We start from the raw sequence: 20,465 nt of genomic DNA, 5'->3' as shown, positions 1-20,465 counted from the left end.
AATTGGTATCTGAATTTGAATTTTAGTCCTTGTACGTATTAGCTTTGTAACTTTGAGCAGTCACAAAATTTCAGAGCCACAAACTTCCAGGTGTGTTACATGGGGATGATAATACCTCACAGGATTGGTATAAGAATTAAAATGTGGCTTCTGAAAGAAGTGTTTAACCTATACCAACAGCTTAAAAATATAGGATACTGTCATATAGCGATTGAGATCCTAAATTGTGTCTCCGAGTTCCAGCTCGGTAGCAGAGACTTGAGTTCACGTCCTAATTCATAATATTTATTGTCTATATAGTTGATTTACCAATCTTTTTTTTATTGTTTTTTCATGTGTTTTTCAACGGCATTCATACTTAATTTATTATGTACTTATATTTGTGTTATTGCCTAAACATGGTACGTTTTCTGCACTGTTGTCTTTTTTGTTTAGCGTAAGCGCTTATCGTAAACTTCTGCATGCAGGAATTCAATAATCTGTATTTATTTGAAGGACTCACGTATTTGCTGTGCTGAAAGTGCAATAAGTAATAAAGGTCAGTAGGAATGAAAAGTAGCACACGTAACAGTTGCCATCTATGTGTGTATGTATATGTTCAGAGGTCCAATTTTTCAAAGCACTTTAAAGCGAGACGAATTGCAGAAAGAAAGCCCAACAGGGAAAATCAAACACTATTTGGAATAAAATCATCTGGCCTAATTTTCATAACCACAGACTTCAGAGAATACCACCATCCATGCCAGGTGAGCCACACAACCCCATTGTCCGTTTTAGCAGCATAGGGGCCCTTGTGGTATAAGCCATTCAGGTTTGCAGAGTGACACCTAGTGGGAAGAGAAAATAAACACAAAACAATCAGACTAGAAAGCTCCTTCCTAAGCCTTTTCGATGAAAGCGTTTGACTATGATTTCTGCCATTTTTCAGACAAGGGAGTATCTATCTACTTATGTACTTTCAAGGTTTTATTTATTTTCGAGAGAGAGAGCGCGCGCGCAAGTGGGGGCCAGAGAGAGAGGGGAACACGAGACCCCAAGCGGGCTCTGTGTCGGCAGCAGTGAGCGCGATGCGGGCTCAAACTCATGAACCCGAACAAGATCGTGGCCTGAGCCAAAGTCAGATGCTCAACAGACTGAGCCACCCAGGCGCCCCAACAAGGCAATGTTTATTAGTTTCCAGAAGGCGGGAGGTTTCTATGGCAGGTGGGTTTAACTGATGGGTTTGTGTGCCCTAACAAAACTCAGGATATAGCCCAGGTCACCTGTCGTGTACTGCAAAAGAAGCATTTCTGGTCTTAATAGCTTTTAAACAAAAAAGCAAGCAAAGAAAACATGACCTTGTAACCTTTGGCCTTTGCAAGAGTGGTATGATTTAAGGAAACAGGGTGTGGCATGGCGCTGTGTAACCAGCTGCCCTGGATAATTTGCACTTACGTGTTCACCTTTCTGCTGCCAAGATTTAGCTTTCGTGCTGCAGACTCCCTCCCCCCTCTTTTAAAAATTGCCAACATATCCATTATTTTAACCTCAAGGGTAAGCAAACAAAACCTAAACCACCATTTAAAGTTTTCCCAGCAATTGACCAATAATCATTTGTCCAAGTTGCTGAGTTAATTTTTTAGCCTCTATTTTTCCAATCTAAATAAGTCGGTTAGCTAATCATACATTTTAAAAATGTCGCACTTCCTCCTTTAAAATCTGTAAATTTTGTCCCTGATATGGATAGCTAGGCGTATGTGATAATTTTCTGTGTACTGTTAGCAATGAGTCACTACATATTTCTTTATTGATTAACCAACGAAAAGATGGCAGACATTAGGGTATAAGGAGAATATTTGCAAGGGATGGTTCTGAAAACTCTATGGAAAGTACCCAAACTATTGAATCAAAAAAGCATATAATTTACCCATAGATGCTGAATGGTTGGCTTGGTCCACTTACCAGCTTAGTGATTTGCTCCTGCCGACCATCCTGACAATCTCCTAATTTAAATCTGAAACTATGTATGCTGATTCTGCAAATGTCAAAGCCTACTGTGTTTTTAAAATTACCTGAAAGGTAATGTTAGAAAAGAAAATACTCTAAACTTAGCCTCTGGAATATATATTTTGGCCCATCTCTGTTTTCCTAGAGACATCTGTGCTGTCAGCACTGAGCCTGATGTAGGGCTTGAGCTCACGCACCACGAGATCATGACCGGAGCCAAAATCAAGAGTTGGACGCTTAACCAACAGAGCCACCCAGGCACCCCTCTTTTTATTTTTTAAAGTAGGCTCCACACCCAATGTGAGGCTCAAACTCACCACCCTGAGATTAAAAGTCACATGCTCTAACTGACTAAGCCAGCCAGGTGCCCCACCTCTTAGCTATTCTGAGACCAATTGTCCAGCATCTTTCAGTTTCTGGAACAGGACTTGCAACCACACTGGGAGATGGTTGGGGCTCTGTTGGTGAATGCATTTGCAAATGCAGAGCAGAGAACACATCAACACTCAGTGACCGCTTTGCCATGTGGAGAAAGAACGTTTTGTAAGTGAGTAATAATTATGAAGGGCCAACACTTCATGTAAGTTAGAAGAACTATAGGATTAAAAAAAAAAAAGGATAAGGAGGAAGAAAATGATAGGATTAAACTACAAGAAAAGGAGACATGTAGACGTAGCACCAAGCTTCCGGAACAATTGACTTTTTCTCTAACTTTACTGATTTTCCACCTCTACAGACATATCATCTCATTTGACTTCACGGATAATGATGAGTTCTTAGGCAGCTCCAGCTCAGTAGCTACCTTTCTTTGTCATCTCTGAACCCCAATATTGAAAGTCAAGTAAATTATTTATTTGCCTGTGTTAATATTGTGCCAGTTGTCATTTAGACACAATCCAAGCCAAGGCAACTAGGTAGGTACATGGTAATATTAACTGATATGATTGTTTTTTCTGTATATGTGCTTCTGTTCAAAATCAAACATTAAGGGATGCTTGCAACTTAGTGAATTATGTGTCAGTTTTATATAATGCTGATAATTTTTACATAATGCTAACTTAGAAGGACAGGGGAAGTAAAAGGAGGAGGAAGAGAGAGTGACAAAGATGGCCTTTTAAAAGAACAAGAAAACCACTAGGGAAAAGACTATCAACACCTTTGGTTTGTTAAGTAGGGATGATACCTTTGTTTCTCTGTTCTCTCTCACTGATGTATGTGCTCTAGTTCCTTTACAAGCGACCAAAATTTTATAAAGTGACACAAAGTAAAAAACAAAAGCAAAATCCAGAGAAAATAATGATTTTACAACCACTGAGTTTCAACTTGACCCACCACACTACCCACAACCAGCTGTATCCCCACAGAATCTACAACTCTAAAACCAGCACCTTGCAATCACCGAATGCTCACAGGGAGGACTCCCATGATTTTCAGGAAAGTTAACATATGCCTGATATACCTCTACTTCATAAGACAGGATTCTAAAATGCTTTGTAAGTACTTATGTAAGAAAAAAAAAAGGTTAAAATTTGGATTTGGAACTTAAATGAATAGTCTTCAATAATTTGGAAAATCTGACACTCCAGGAATACTCACTAAAGATTCTATAATGGAAAATTTAAATGTCCAGACGTTTTGAAGTAGTGTTTGTTTTCTAACAAGAAAAGAAGACGTTCAAAACTCATGCTCTGCCTAACAGTTGGGGCACATCTGCTTTGCAGACAGCAGACGCATCAGGTTATTTTTAAGGGAGACAGTATGAAGTTTCCATTCTTGCCTAAACTTTGTAATTACAACAAAGGGAGCTGTCTGGAAACCATCTTGGGTGGAGAACAGTTCAATGAGTCAAGCATATCTGGACTAGAGGAGAGAAAATATTGAGGAATACAATAAATGTCTTCTCATCCACTGCCTGCAGCACTATGTTGAAAAGGAATTACAATTGCTCTTTAACTACTGAGAAGAAAATCTGGTGAAGTATAAGAAGGCAGAATCCAGATGAATAAAAGGAAAAACTTAGTACGATAAAAAAACCCAGAGTGAGCTAGCTGATAAAGTAACACTGAAGTATTCAAGCAGAGGGTGGAATTAAGTGTCAGGAATACTGTAGAGGAAATTTCTGCACTGAGAGGAGCTCAGTGGAAGTCACTGTGATTTAAAAGTAGTATTACATAGAAAAATTTACAAAAATAACATGGCCATCACGTGATGAGAGAAGGTAAAGACCAAACTGGTTATTAGAACACTGAAAATATTTCTCTTATGATAAATGCTCCCTATTCTTTCATGTCAATCTGTGGCCAACTATTTATAACTCACCCATAGTTCAGGTTGCAAACAATCTTTGCAGAAGTAGTAATTTGATTTATTTCTGTAACACCTTTCAAGCTTTATTAAGGCACACAATGAACAAATCCTCAAAAATACTTCATCACTGAAGAATTCTAGTAAGTGTGATTACATAATAATACCAGTACTACAAAGAAGACAACATTACCTCATGTTATAATTAATGCCCACCAGTGAGATATCATCAACGCCATTACAATAGTGTTTATAAAATGTCAAACCTGTTAAACCACCAGCCAGACTGATCTTCTTCTGCACAATTCCCTTCGTAGTTGTCATTATCTCTGTCCCGTGTGCTGAATTTCATTCTTTGGTGACTAGCCCACCATTGCACCTCAGGATTAAAATTCCCTGTAAGGGAGTCTCCAGCTGTTCCAGAATATTCGCCGATATTCAACTCATAGGAATTCTAAAGACAAAGAGGCAAGTTCCACTATCAGTTGTCACTGTAATATGATAATTTAATAATTAATGTTAGTTAATAATATGTTTATTTAATAAACAAAAGACAGGTTCTATCGTGTATTTTTGTTTCCACTGACTTCAGGGTTTATATTTTACACATTAATTCATAATGTTACTTATTTGAAAATTTTACTACCTTTTCATCTCCAACTTTAAAAAGTTTATACTGTGCATAACGGCTATTTTTTTCAAAATCTGCAAGGTCAATTTTTAAAGTGTAGTCTCCTGAAAAAAAAAAAAACAACAAGAATTAATAGGATATTTCTGAGGTGTGAGATGACATTGATTTATTGAATTTTAAAAATAATTCATAGCTCTATTTTACTTAAACTGTTTCCTTCTGCTATCATTCCGTTTTCAAAGAATAAACAGTGGCTCTACTGTATTTACAACATGAACATTTCATTGTGTATTTTGCTTGGAAAGAGCTAGGAACATAATATTGAAGGTGGAAAATTTCTACTAGATTTATCATAGGTCAAGTCTAGTACAATTCACTTGACAAAGAACAACAGAAACTAAGTTATTATTTAGCTAATACATTAAGAAGCCTAACAATGAAAGAAGAGAAGTTTTAAGAAGTTTAAACATTTATCTTCTTTTTCTTACTTTCAGTAAGAATGTTAATCTTAAAAGTAAATAATAACTAGTTGGTGGCGTCAAGCCATCTTCTTTTCTCCATTGTCCCATCATTTGTGAATCACAGTTACTACTCTTTCTCTTTTTTGAAGAGTCAGGAACCAGAAAATTATAAGACAAACAAACTGTTAGATAATATATGTTCTATCCTCCTACTTCGATAAATAAAATTTCACAATGACCTAGAAGATCAGGTTTGAACTTACGGTCTTAGTCTCCTTGGGATCCAAGCCAGAACATGGAGGCCCAGGGAGAGAGACCCTCTGGCCCCATCACCCAGGTCTTGTCTGTGGTCAGCCTCCTCTCTTCCTATCCCTATCTCTGTCTCCATCATGCACACAAAAAGGGCCTCGACCACGTTTGTGCACTTTCTAGGCTGCACATCCAAGCTCTGTTTACACCCACACTGAAAGTTGTTGCTTTACCTCCCCTCAGGCTCAGCGATGTGCACACCAGTAACACCATCTTCTCAAGGGGGCTAGATGAAGAAGAGGCATGAACAGGTTTTGGAAACAAGCTCAGGGTTGTTTGGGCAGGAAATGCCAGCTTGCCCCTTACTGAGTGTGGGAGGAGTGTAGGCTTCCAGTGACCTTGGTGCTTTAGTACCACAGGCCCTGCCCCCCATGGAGCTCTCTAAGGTGGAATTTTGGAAGAGGCCCCTCTAATCTGATGGAAGGGCAGTAATGGTTATGTGAGCCAAGACTCTGAGGTGGATGAGAACAGTACGGCAGGCTAAGTTAAATACCTTGCATTATGGAAGAGCTATAAAGTCAGTCTCAATGTTTCAGGTAACCATCTAAATATCTTTATGGACAATAAATAAATAAAAAGGGAATTATAGACTGTTCCTAAATTAATATTATTGCAAACACTTGCAGTCAAAATTTATGTAATGGAGATAAAGCTATTTTCAGGGGAAATTCACTAGCCTTAGGTGCGCTCACAATTAAAGAATGCAGGGACAAAGGCATGCTTTTCCTTAGGATGATGTGGTATGTGGTTGTGAAACCCAGAACTGATAAATACATTTTTGCTGTCATGAGAGTAGCAGCCTGAGTACCCATTAAAACACGAAAGGGAGGGGCGCCTGGGTGGCGCAGTCGGTTGAGCGTCCGACTTCAGCCAGGTCACGATCTCACGGTCTGTGAGTTCGAGCCCCGCGTCGGGCTCTGGGCTGATGGCTCGGAGCCTGGAGCCTGTTTCCGATTCTGTGTCTCCCTCTCTCTCTGCCCCTCCCCTGTTCATGCTCTGTCTCTCTCTGTCCCAAAAATAAATAAACGTTGAAAAAAAAAAAAATTAAAAAAAAAAAAAAACACGAAAGGGAAGCAGATGTGTTGGCAAAGTGCATCTGGGTGAATGAGCATTTAATAATAATTTAACGACTAATTTGAACTTTGTATATTTGCAAGGAGCTAAGGGTTACTTCGTGGAGTTTTCATAGTTTTGATAGGAAACCCGATAAATATTAATGTGCAAAAAAGGCACTATGATAAATGTTATATATATCATAAAATACTCAAAATAAAATAAAATAAATACATTGAGGGAAGGGAAATCTTATATAAATTTAGATAGCATTGATCACAAGAAGGACAAGCAGAGTTCTAAGATTATTCATCTTCTATAGCTATTATTCTGGTGTCTCAAAGATCCCTATAATTATAATCCTACTTATGAATTGTGAATATAAAAACACCAGTCACTTCCCCTAACTTGAATGAAACAAGCAAACCCTTGCTTTTGTGTTTAATGCATTGCCAGTGTGATATAGCATGCTTTGTTAAGCAATACAATTGTCTTTTATGAAACATCCTAAATCAGACCCGAATGGGGCTGACTACAATCTCAGACTTACAATTGAGGCAAGGAAGGCAATGAGTTGGAGTAAATGAACATGGCAAAGAGAAGCTGAGAAAATTCATCAAATGATATTTTAGACAAATACTGAACTCTAGGAGAAGATACACATGTACTGGTACATAGCAGGAAATGTATAGATGTCTGCAATTTGAAATATATCAATAAAATAAAATAAAATGGCTTGATGGATGGATAGGTATGTAATGAAAACAATTAAAAAAAAAACCCAGCAAATGGTAGTGTAGAATCCAGGTGGTAGGTTGAATCTTCTTTCCGTTTTGCTGTATCTTTGAAATTTTTCAAATTAAAAGTTGATGGGGATGGAGACAGGATATTTACTAGGGTATTTGACTGTATAAAACAGCCCCAAGTGCCCAATTCTTTGCCTCAGTGTTTGCAATGCTAATTTTAACTCCTTCCACTGAGTCTACTTCTTTCCCCCTTAAATTCCCAGCAGACCCGGAAGCTGGTCACACACCCATGAGCAAGCCCAGCCAAGATCAGCAGAACTGATCAGACCTGATGAGCAAAACGCTCAGCCAACTTGTAGATTTGTGAGGAATAATAAATGAGTGTGGCTTTAAGCCAGTAAATCTTGAAGTAGCTTGTTACACACTTATTATGGCAATAGATAGTTGACCCAGTATGGCTATTTTGAGGAGTTTGAGGCATTAAAAAAAGAAGGATTAGGACACTACATTTCCTTTCCATAAATTGAAAATAAATAGATGAGAACTCTCCCACCTCAGCCCAGATCTAGTTTCGTTGCCTCTAGTCCTAGTTTTAAGTGGCCACATTTTATAAAGGGGATTGTTGCTCGAAAGGGATCATTGGCATCTGCAAAACACAGCACTTACTGAATTCATTCCATTGCCTATGGTTTAGTAGAAAACATTTTAACGTGTTTTTTATTTTTATTTTTAATGCTTATTTATTTTTGAGAGAGGAGGGGATGGGGGTAGGGAAGGGCAGAGACAGAGGGAGACAGAGAATCTGAAGCAGGCTCCAGGCTCTGAGCTGTCACAGTACAAAGCCTAAAGTGGGGCTCAAACCCATGAACCATGAAATCATGACCTGAGTCAAAGTCTGAAGCTCAACTGACTGAGCCACCCAGGTGCCCCTTTAGTGTGTGTGTGTGTGTGTGTGTGTGTGTGTTTTAACTATACTTCAAGTGAATTTGATATCAGACAAACCTTACCTTGTGTGGTCAATAAGTGAATATTTTTATTACCCAGCCAATATTCGCCATTTTCTTGAACAAAATTTCCAAAGCCATTTTCATAGTCATTCCAGCCTCTAAAAAATTTGAAATGAAAGCTGATTTTAGCAGAACCCAAAAGGACCTTTGCAGTAGTAACTAAGGTGCCCACCACCCTCCCCAATTACCCCCCCAATATATATTTTTTTTTTTGATTAGCAAATGCACTTTCAGTATTCTTATTTGGAAAGAGTGAAATTATAATTATAGACCTCAGGATATAATAAAAACGCTTTACTTGTTACAAACCTCACACATGCTACTCCAAATAAATCCTTGCATCATAATTAGCACACCTGTTAAAGTTCTCACTGCCATCAGATCGTCTCTGAATTACAGTCCATCCTCCTCCATCAGACATGTCACAGTAAACAGAGAATTCTGTTGGGCTCTGGAGAGGTTTGATTTTGTAAAATCCACTGCGCTTATACCCATCATTAAAAATCTCCGAACAGTCTGTTTGCAAAACAAGGTAATGTAACATTTGTTATATGCCTTTTTTTCCCCCCATAGGAGCCTCTGGATAAGATTAATCAATACCAATGGAGATAGATAAACACATGGTGTAGATAATCAGCTTTTTAAAATTGCATCTTGTATATCTTCCAGTAGATATTAGGAAAGCCTTATTTCCTTTTCTAGTATTCAATTTTATCTCCTTGACATGATCATGAAAATAAAAAAGAAATAAAATAGGGATTTGGTTTCTCATTTCTGATTTTTGTGCAAACACTTAAAAAATTATATATGTTCAATCGATTATAGCATATTTAAGTGGAACTTATAGCCTTATCTGACAGAATAAGAGAACTTATCTCTCCTAAGAAGCTAAAATTAAAGTAGAAATAGAACCTCAAGCAAATAATATAATATGGGTTATCTTGACTTACAGCATTATAAATCATCCTGAACATCTGGAGATGAATGCAAAATAGTAATCTTCTTGTTAGATTCTTATAACCTCCCAGTTTCAGCAGATTTTTTACTAGCCCAGTGAAATTTCCAACAGTCCATGAATTCTTAGGTGCTTTTGCTAAAAATCGCAAGCTTCTGCTCTTCCTTTTATCCCCACATTCTTTTTGCCAGGATATTTCTTTGACCTTTGAAGCAAACATAACTACCAGTCTGTCGCCAAAAAGTAGTATCTGTTTCTTAAACTACTTGAAGGTAGAATAAATTAATATCCACTGGGTCTCATCTAGGCTGATTTGTACACACTTTTAAAGAATTTGGCAGTATGGACCTCACTACAGTTTCAACATCCAGGAAGCTGTGTAAGGGGTGGTTGAAGTAGGTGGTCACCGTCAAGAGTTCGTCTCAAGAATACTTAGTTATAGGGGCGCCTGGGTGGCGCAGTCGGTTAAGCGTCCGGCTTCAGCCAGGTCACGATCTCGCGGTCCGTGAGTTCGAGCCCCGCGTCAGGCTCTGGGCTGATGGCTTGGAGCCTGGAGCCTGTTTCCGATTCTGTGTCTCCCTCTCTCTCTGCCCCTCCCCCGTTCATGCTCTGTCTCTCTCTGTCCCAAAAATAAATAAAACGTTGAAAAAAAATTTAAAAAAAAAAGAATACTTAGTTACAGAGTTTTGAGTAAAAACACTATAACTTAAATTATAGCTGACTTTCACATTTTACCCTTAGCATTTTGTTAATTTCCTTCCTTTAAAAAAACAACCTTTTCTTTTCTTTTCCTGATTGGATAATTCCATTCTGCTAGCATATTTTAAAGTTCTTTCTTCTTTTTCATTGTTTTGATGCCAAATTGTTGCAACTCCATTTTGTTACAAGTGAGATATACTGCATGCCAAAAAGATGGAATGGGCGGTAGGAATTAGACAAGGAAATAAAGACTCTTTGTCACTTTCTGAAGCCCTCACCAGGTTAAGATCAATCATATACTACTGCTGTGGTGAGATGTTCATCTTTGTGATGATTTAGGCTATACTCGTGTATTTACTTCTGAGATTCAGAAGCACATTCTTTGTGCGTGTTGGATTCTTAAAAAAAAAGAGAAAGAGAGAGAAAGAGGTCCTTTTCTGGCAATTAAACAAGAAGAAAAACATCACCTAAAATTAGTTCAATGTTGCTCAAAAGCTTACATTCTGTGGTCAAGTAGATTGTACAACACTTTTCATTAAAGTAAGCAGATTTTAACCCTGTTAAGGATAGAACTCTTTGCTTACATGTAATCTCCTACCAAAGAGCTGAATAGTAAAGACTCCAAAGATTCAGGCTGTTTTCCAGGCAAATATGGAAATGATTAGCTATAACATTTGCCTCTGGAAAACTTTGTGAATATAGCATGTGGAGCCAACATTTTCTATTTGTTTCTATTTTATGCCAACTGCAAGTTTGTGTTTTTAAAAATGTGTCCTTCTTCCCAGAGGAAAAAGCCAAACATAACTTAAGATCCAGAGCAAAGCTTTCAACTTAAAAAAAAAAATCAAAACCAAAAAATACCCAACAAATTAAAAAACCTCAAAGAAGCATGAGTAGCAAAATTGCTCCTATGAAAGAAGTTAGAAATAAGGAGGCTGCCTTGGGGAAATGTGAAAATGGGACTTGCACCTCCACAGCAGGAAGTTCAAACAATGTAGGGTATAAAACATTAACTAGATATTTGAAACTATGATTTTCAAAATGTTTTGACCCACTCAACTCCCCAGATAATCCGCGGGCAAGGGCAGGATTAGAAAGCTCCGTGTTCCTGGGACTTAAAAAAAAAAAAAAAAAAAGAGGGGGATTTTTGGATGCTTACATAATACTAGAGTGAGGCCAGGGTTGCCTGCCCTCTGACAAACACTGTGCTAAACTGGAAGAGGTGAATGCTTTCTCTGATCATGCAGAAAGCAAGCCATGTTGGAAGGCTTCTGAATGTTTAAGCTTCACAAAGTGACACGACAGCTTGCCAAATGGGACTTTTCCCTTTTGTCCCACAATGGTGGCTGAGCTCAAAGCTGAAGTCCGAAGGCACTAAGTACCCTACATTCTAAATTCAAAGAAAGGCCAGCATGAGCTCAGCTGCCCCCAAAGGCATGCTGGGAAATGCTAGAACTAGCCCTGCTGTAGCCATTCTTTATCCCCACCCGTCCCGTGACATTAGAAAGGAAACAAGAAGAAAGGATGCTGGTTCCTTGGAGAGGGCAGGATTCTTGAAGGGTAGGGTGGGTAGGCTCTCTCCTCCTAAAACAAGGGAGAGAGTATATAACAATGTGGATAGATAGCTGACATTCACTGAGCACCTCTTTTGTATGAAATGCTACTGTAATAATGTTACATGTGTTAACTCTGAATCTTTACGACAAAGAACCATTCTTATCATTCCCATTTTACGGATGAGGAAAATGAAGGATATAAAGATCAGGTAACTTGCCCAAAGGCTACAGCTACCAAGATGGGCAGCTGGACTTTCACACCAGGCTTCAGAGGCAACACCTTAATCACTACACATGCCTCAAGTGACTGTCTTGTAAAGATTGAAGGCCTTGCAGGAGGGGATCTGGCTAAACCAGTGGTCTTGTTGGCTGAACAGATGTGATGCCACAGGCTGTGGTAATTATCACCAATTAATGTGAATTTGGTATCTTTTAATTTAAGTACATAATTTAACAGCATCCAAAAACTTCAAAATAAGATACATTTAATTATATGTTGTATAAAATCACATGATTTGTGCATTATCTGCACAAATTGCTAGGTTATAAGCAATTAGGTGTTTTCAACCATGAGATGAATTAGAATTCAGAAAACAAATTAGTAATAAAATAGTAACTTGTAAATAAGAACAAAGAAATGTATATTTCTATAGATGGTGTACATGAATATTTAATTTTTTTAAGTTTATTTGTTTATTTTAAGGTAGAGAGATAACACACACAAGCAGGGGAGGCGCAGGGAAAGAGGGGGAGAGAGAAAATACCAAGCAGGCTCCATACTGTCAGTGTGGAGCCTGATGTGGGGCTTGAACTCACGAACTGTGAGGTTATGACCTGAGTCAAAATCAAAAGTCAGACAGTTAACTGACTGAGCCACCCAGGAACCCTAATGAACATTTGATATTTTTAATTTAAGGAGACCAAAAATATAAACTTTGGTAGCAAGTTCTTATATATTTTATACAATATTATATATTATGTTAAATATATACTTTTTGGAATTTATGGTTATTATATATTTATCAAGGGTTTGCCTGTGGCAGGCTCTTTAGTACTATTTGTCTATATGCTACAAAATAAAGTACAATTAAACTATATATTTCATACTGTATTCATCATATATGAAGAATATTACATAGTTCTACTAACTTCTGGGGTTTTTTTTTGAGGTGGGGGAGGGGGGGTAGAAAGAGAGCACGAGAGGCAATCTTAAGCAGGCTCCTACCAATGCTGAAGCCAATGCAGGGCTCGATCCCACAACTGTGAGATCATGACCTGAGCCCAAATCAAGAGTCAGATATTCAACCGACTGAGCCACCCAGTTGCCCCCCTGGATTTTTTTTTTTTTAGCTGTTATATCCCAAACCAGAAAATGTCTATCATCTATCTTATTTTATGTGCTATAATGTTACAAGACAGACAGACAGACAGACACGCACACACACACACACACACACACACACACACACACACCCTACAATGGTTTGTATAGACCCTGACCATATGACTCTTCCATCCAATTCCTGTTTATACAGTCAGGCCTCCTATGATCTTGGTATTTTCATTTTCTAGTAACTGATTTCTGCCTTACTCCTTGGTAACTTCTTGTCTCCCACTTCTTGTCATTTCTTGTGGCCCAGCACTCCTGACGCAGGGATTGGAGTTTCAGCTCCTAAGCCTGAGTCTTCCCACGACTGAGTTTTCTCATACACAGTCCTAGTAACAAACATCCAATCACCTGCCTCCTGACATTATTGAACACTTGAATCTGTGTTCACAACCTGTTCAGAGTTCCTGGGTTTGGGGCTTAGTTTGGAATTTGGAATAATGGTGCTTCTCTTGCATCCATCAGTTCCTTGCCCTTGTGACCAGCCGTGTACCTACTTTTGGAATCACATAAGGTGCCAGTAGCGTTGGTTTCTTCTGAACCCTCTGTCCTTGGCTTACAGATGGCTGCCTTCTTGCTGTAGCCTCGTATCATCTTTCCTCTGTGCATCAGTGCCGCTGTAATCTCTTCTTATAAGGACACCAGTCAGACTGAATTAGGGCCCATTCTAATGGCCTCATTCTAACTTAATCTCTTCTTTTAAGGCCCTATGTCCAAATACAATCATATTATAGACATTGGGGGTTAGAGCTTCAACATATGAAGCTCATATGGGGGGTGCACACAACTCAGTCCATAAGACAAAGTCATCAGTCAAATGGCTTTTCGGCCATTCTGGTTACTCCCTTCTCTGAATCAACCTTGTTATCAACAATGACTGGCCTGATTAATCCAGTGAGATCCAACCCTGACATCTGTTTCTTACATTTTCCACAGTCTCAGGATAGGTAGCTGAAACCTGCTGAGTGGATAAATGACCACATTACAATTAGGCCTCAACATTCGTCGAATGAAAAGGGTATTCAATTGCTACAATGCCTTACCTCCTATCTGAAAAGAAGTAAAGCCTTCTATACTAGGTGGCCCCAGGAAATCTCGGTCCTCCTCAGCCTGTGGGAAGAAATGTGGGGAGAAGCCTGACCTGATTCTGGTCTTGAACAATCTCATCCACACCCATCAGCAGAAGCACAAATCCTTTGCAGTCTTGTAGGGATTCTCATTTAATTGGTCTGGAGTAGAACCTGGACACTATTTGTAGACAGTTTCCCATGGGTCAATTGCCTTCCTGCATATTTTGCAAGCAGAGTATATGTTCTGGACTATTTTTTCAGGGATCTTTGTATAGTAAACAGCCTTATAAGATAGAGACAGTGTCTCCCTCTAGAGCAGATGGCAGGTTAGTTTCTGCCCACTTTCATAGAAATAACTCTCTTGCAAAGGAGAAAAGACTGGGCAGATTTGCTTGTAACCCATTATAAAAGATTGAGATTTACTAAACTCAGGGTTCCTCACCTGGACACAGCCCACTGCCTGCACATTCTCCACATTGCTTCCTTAGTATTTACAATCAAGTGATATTGGTACAAACATGAAGTTCTTGTCTCGGACTCAGGAGTCTCTTATCTTCTGCCAACACCCGTGAAACCGAGGCAGGCTAACTCTTTAGGTTGCAAATGGAGTAAAACCTCAGACCCTCCACAGTTCTTCATAGGCGTCAGCATTTTAACAGTCACCAGGTGATTCTATCTGTAGACCTGGCTGAGAATCACCGTCTTCAAGGAATGTCAACTGATTGTACTTCTTGTTCAATTGCTCTCCTGAGCCTTCTTTCACTGATGTCTTCTGAGGTTCTAGTTCCTGTTCTTTGCCCTGAGATTGCTTCAGACAGTCTCTTTGTTTCCCAAGCCTATTTTTATCCGAGTTGTCTTTGGTTCCTTTTTGTTCCATGCCGCCGAGCCACGAGCCATCATCACCCTACATCCATTCCCTCTACCACAGGCCTCTGTCTGATCCTGAAATGGGGGGAAAGCAGTTGGATTCCAAGAATCAAGGGTAAGGGATCAAGTGACTGGACAACAGAGTGTCAGGAGCCCTGGGCAAATGTCTGACCAGAAAGAGATTAGGTTCTTGGTAAAGAAAGAAAAAGGGGACATTTCATTGAAGCATAGTTTCTAAAATTCTCATAATTCTTATATGCTTCACTGATGAGTATATTTAGAAACACAAAATAAAGATGTCTTTATTCTATCAGCCTGGAATCTCTTTAGCCTCTGTAGTTTTTCAATTACAGTCAGATATATTTTCCAACTTATATTTGCTTATTTAGCTATTCCTATCTTTCTGTACTACCTTGTTTTCATTCATAAATGTGAGGCTCTGTTATTTTCCAGGTACTCTAATGGGCAACAGGGAAGAAAGAATGATGAGACATCATTCCTAATGAAGTGCCTGCTCAATTGATCAGGATAGACTCATGAACAAAGAAATTATAATACATCATCCCAGTAGCTAGAGCAGACATATAAACAAAGTGCTGTAGATGGCATCCTCCTTACTGACAACTATGGTTTGTTTACTTTAAAAGATGCCTGGAGGAAGGCAAATGAATAGTTCTCTATAAAGAATAATGATATGTGCAGTGTATGTGTTGACAGACAGTTTAAGATCATTAAGTTTCTGGGTGGAAACAATGACCTAATCGAAAGGAAAATTATCAAACCATAAAATATGCACATAAAAACAACCCTTGTATTTCTCTAAATAATTGTGATCCCTTTTTCTTTCTCTGCCCTTTTATTCTATTACCTCATTTACTACCCTAAGGCACATAAGGGACTCAGAAGGGAAAACTGTATAAATGTAACGAGAAATGCTACACAAAAACAAAACTGTAAAATTTTTCAGATATGTCATTTGCACACCATATGTAAACAATCTCTTGTCTTTGATCTCTCTTTAAACTACAGAAATTCTAAGATATTTAGCATTGACATTAAATATCTCCTCAGAGATAAGAGAGAGAAAAGGATAAAATTAAATTTATACCGGGGCGCCTGGGTGGCTCAGTCAGTTAAGCGTCGACTTCAGCTCAGGTCACGATCTCAAAGTCTGTGAGTTCGAGCCCCGCGTCAGGCTCTGTGCTGACAGCTCAGAGCCTAAAGCCTGCTTCAGATTCTGTGTCTCCCTCTCTCTCTGCCCCTTCCCTGCTCATGCTCTGTCTCTCTCTGTCTCAAATATAAATAAAAACATTTAAAAAAAATTAAAAAAATTATTTAAATTTATACCAAATTCACATTTGGTATAATGCTTCATGCTACTTGTTATTAGAATAGGAAAAGCTCTTTAGCAAAACCTGAAGTGACCAAATAATGAGCACCACCATTGCACAGGGGTGTGAGTCATAAGTTACTGAAACACTTAAGAAAAATAGGTTCTGACCTGCATATTGCCTTTTGCCTCCAAGGTCAATGACAATATTCTCCTCTCCTTTATCGAGGAACTGGATTTCGTTCTCATGCAAAAGCCGGGTGATCTTGACCTGTTGCTGTTTGACCCGGGTCTCGAGCAGGTGCACCTGGGCTCTGAGTCGTGCTTGCTCCCGGAGACAGTTCTCTAGAGCCTGCAAAGGAATGTGAATCTCATTCTCACTGGGAAATAAATGCCTAACAAGTTGGACAAATTAGTGATTCAACTTTGTCCCCAGCTCCCATTTCAGAATATTATTCTAACCAGAACATGGTATGAAACTGATGCTATTTGATACTATTTGTTATATGAAGAATATGTAATTATGACTATAGTAAAGTGCTTGAGCTAGAATTATATATTAATATGAATTAATCTGAATGACTACACAAAGAGCTTTAGACTCATCTTATTTTATCCTCATAATGATTCCAGGAGGGAGGAATTGGCTCCATCCTGGTGAGGAAACTTGCCCAGGAAGTTCCAGCAGGTAGGAGAGGTCAGGATTCAAATCCAGTTCGAGATCCCTGCTCTCAGTTTCTACATGACAAGAAAGCAAAAATGCTTTCTTGACAGCATTGTTGTGCATTGCTAGTGTGTCAGTCTCTAAAATAAACAGGGCTTTTGAATGACCTTTTGGTATTAATATTTTAAAAATTTAATCGAATACTTATAATCTGATGACACGTGGTCACCTTTATAAGAGGATACTTATTTAGACCCTCATATCCCTGAGTGTGTCACCCATTTACCTGTGACTGGAAATTCTACTGAAGACACTTTAACTTTTGCTTTTTTGTTTTTCTTTCAATTATTTCAGACAGGGATGGGAGGAGCCTGAGTTTTCCAGTTAAGTCATTTATCTTCTCTAAAAGGGCAAAAACCTCAAGAATATTGCCTGTGCATGAATTAATCAGCTCCTTTCTAAACTGGCATCTAACTGAGAACGCTTCAAAGAGAAAGCAAATGTTGTGGGTGGCGGGGGGTGGTGGTGGTGGGGATTAATTGGGAAGGTGAGCTGCATAGGTGGGTCTCCTGGAAGAGGTACCGAGGCCAAGAAGCTGCAATAAAGGCTCTTGGATACTCAAGGCTGGAAGAGTTACTAGAGGTATAGTGGGGAGAAAAGGACAAAAGACAATTTTTTTTCCCATTTTCCACTCTTACCTTGACATCTCCATTTGCAACTTATGTCATGATCTGCGAAGAGTGTAAATGTTTACTTTTGAGAAATTATGAATTTTCATGTGTAATTACCTTCCACTACTACCTTTATACACGTTATTGCCTAAGACAGCCATCAGATATGTTTCCCAATTTACAATTGCCTCTCGGTTCCTAACTTTATGTACTGCCTTATGCCCTTCCGTAATTAGGAGGACCCACCATGTTCCAGGCACTCTGCTGGCTGGTGAGAATAGCACAGCTGGACACTCTATTTGGGACAAAGAGGTACATTCCCTTCCTAAGAAGGCCTATACTGGAAACACAGAGATTCAACCTCAAAACTGGAAGTCACACAGCAAGAGTATGGAGAATTGTTGGTACAGGTCTTCTCCCAGTTTCAAGTCTAAGTCACTGAATGTCTCCTAGCTATTGCTCTAGGACCATTTCTTACTTGCTCGTGGTACTCTCTCCTCAACACTCCTTGATGTAGCCACTCTGAAATAATTATTTACTTAGCTCCCTGACTCCCACCAGTCCAAAAACTAAACAGCAAGAACACTGGATGGTATCTGGAATCCTGTGCTGCTTTCCGATAGGTGGAAATTGGCTGTGATATTGTTAAGTACAGTGCAGCGTGCAATTTAAAAGTACAAGGCAAGTATCTTCGATCTTCATGAGCCTACATACATGGTCTTAGTGAGTTTATTTAACATTTAGGAGTTTTCTCTCTCCCAGAATGTCGAGTAAATGAATGTTTCCTCCCTTTTACTTATGAGTGGAGGAAGGCATGAGTTCGTTGTAATTACTGTCAGATAATTTGTTTAGTTTATACTAACAGTGTTCAGTATTGGAAGGCTCAACTTTGGGAAAGACACGGGTCAAATTTAATTACTATGGATAGTTTTAAACTTCTAACATTAACTACCCAAGTAACCCCAGTAACTCCAAAAAGATTTTACTTGTTTATGGCAAATACTGGTTTTGACTTTAAGAAAAAATTTGAAAGCACTTGGTAAGTGCCTATTACGTGGCAGGTGCTTCCACAAACCCTTTTCATTTTTCCCCCCTTAGTTAATTTTTTTTTTTCAGTGACAAATTACTATAGGTTTTCTGCAAAATAAGAGAAAATCCAGGTCAAAGCAGGCATTCTAGAAACATCAGTAAATGAGCTTACCCAGCTCTTCCTGCCCATTACCAGAGCAGTGGTGACAAGCAGAAAACTGAACATCTTTGCCATTTTCTCCATCGAAACGACTGCAAGAACAAAAGAAATTTCATTAACTTATTTACTGTGAGTTTTTCATGAGACCAGAGTTGCGTTCAGACCAGAGGCGATCCAGGATGCTGGTGCAACGCCGTCTCTAATCTGAGAGTCTTCAAGGAAATTCTCCTGGACTTCCCCATGCCTCCCTCACACAGAATGATGCTCTCTGTGACCTCAAATAGGATCGAACCTGTTCAACTTCAGGAACAGAGAAGGGGTGCCTGGATAGCTCCATTGGTTAAGCGTCCGATTTTGGCTCAGGTCATGATCTCACGGTTCATGGGTTTGAGCCCTGCATGGGGCTCGGTGCTGACAGCTCAGAGCCTGGAACCTGCTTCAGATTCTGTGTTTCCCTCTCTCTCTGCCCGTCCCCGACTCGTGCTCTATCTCTCAAAAATAAATAAACGTTAGAAGAAAAAAAGAAAGAAAGAAATAGAGAAGGGACTCTGACTCTCTTTGAGGGTCCTAATGTTAATGAGCCTCTTGTGCAGAAAAGGCATAGGCTCTGTAAACATGAGGGCCTGGGTCCATATTTTGGCTGAGTCACTTCCTCATTGTGGGACCCCAGGCAACCTACTAAAATGCTCTTGATTTGTAAAATGGAAATCATAATTTCTACCAGACAAGACTGGGGCAACTTTGACATAATATTTTTAGATACCCTGGCATAGGATACGTGCCTAATGAACAGTCACTTATTTTGTATATGGAAGACTGCTTGTATGTATTCAAAGAAGAAAGGGAAAAAATACAACTTAAAGAGGTGATATACATTGTTTTAGTTGATGTCTTAATGTACAGGCAAGCTACCAAGATAATAGAAAACTTTCAGCTCTGTTTCAAGTTGTAGAGGAAAACTCACTTTACCACTTCTTGAGATTATTTTTATACATTTTTTAATGTTTATTTATATTTGAGAGATAGAGACAGAGTGTGAATGGGGGAGGGGCAGAGAGAGAGAGAGAGAGAGAGAGAGAGAGAGGGAGTCACAGAATCCGAAGCATGCTCCAGGCTCTGAGCTGTCAGTGCAGAGTCGATGTGGGGCTCAATCTCACATACTGTGAGATCATCACCAGAGCCAAAAGCAAGAGTCGGACGGACACTTAGCCACCTGAGCCACTCAGGGGCCCCTAGAGTGTGAATTTTTAGACAGTGTGAAATTTGTGCATTACAGAGAGTAATAGTCTGCTAGATTGAATTGTATAATTTTACTTCTGGCTGACATTTGCTCTACTATGAATGTAGAAATGCTCTGTGTATTTTATAAGCATCTTCTTCAATTCTCAAATAACTCCATACGGCAAGTACCATTATCTCCGTCATACAAATGAATGGCTCAGAGAGGTTAAGTCACTTCCCTAAGATCACACAGCCACTTTATGGAATATGCAGCAACTGAGCTGAAGGCTTTCCACCTTGACAGCCCAAGCTCTTAACCTGAACTCCACACAGCCTTCCTCGTTATCCACGTATGCCTG

General features: G+C 39.1%; 1 protein-coding gene across 3 annotated transcripts in view; it reads right to left on the bottom strand.

Moving 5' to 3' along the window:
- Positions 1-470: 470 nt before the first annotated feature.
- FGL1 (fibrinogen like 1) overlaps positions 471-20,465 on the bottom strand; it is a 54,686-nt gene continuing 34,691 nt past the window's right edge. For all 3 annotated transcript variants that reach the window (XM_025933046.2, XM_086702866.1, XM_086702865.1), the window contains exons 2-8: positions 18,898-18,977; positions 16,533-16,713; positions 8,854-9,013; positions 8,498-8,595; positions 4,937-5,025; positions 4,557-4,744; positions 471-827 (exon numbers count right to left, since the gene is read on the bottom strand). In XM_025933046.2, the coding sequence (XP_025788831.1) occupies positions 668-827; positions 4,557-4,744; positions 4,937-5,025; positions 8,498-8,595; positions 8,854-9,013; positions 16,533-16,713; positions 18,898-18,969 (948 nt within the window). In that variant the 5' untranslated portion in view covers positions 18,970-18,977 and the 3' untranslated portion in view covers positions 471-667. The remainder of the gene's footprint in view (positions 828-4,556; positions 4,745-4,936; positions 5,026-8,497; positions 8,596-8,853; positions 9,014-16,532; positions 16,714-18,897; positions 18,978-20,465) is intronic.

This window comes from Puma concolor, chromosome B1, assembly GCF_028749965.1.
Source record: "Puma concolor isolate L17-30 chromosome B1, mPumCon1.1.hap2, whole genome shotgun sequence".
NCBI classification, from domain to species: Eukaryota; Metazoa; Chordata; class Mammalia; order Carnivora; family Felidae; genus Puma; species Puma concolor.
Note: the sequence above shows the minus strand (reverse complement) of the source record. Positions and strands in the feature narration are given on the sequence as shown.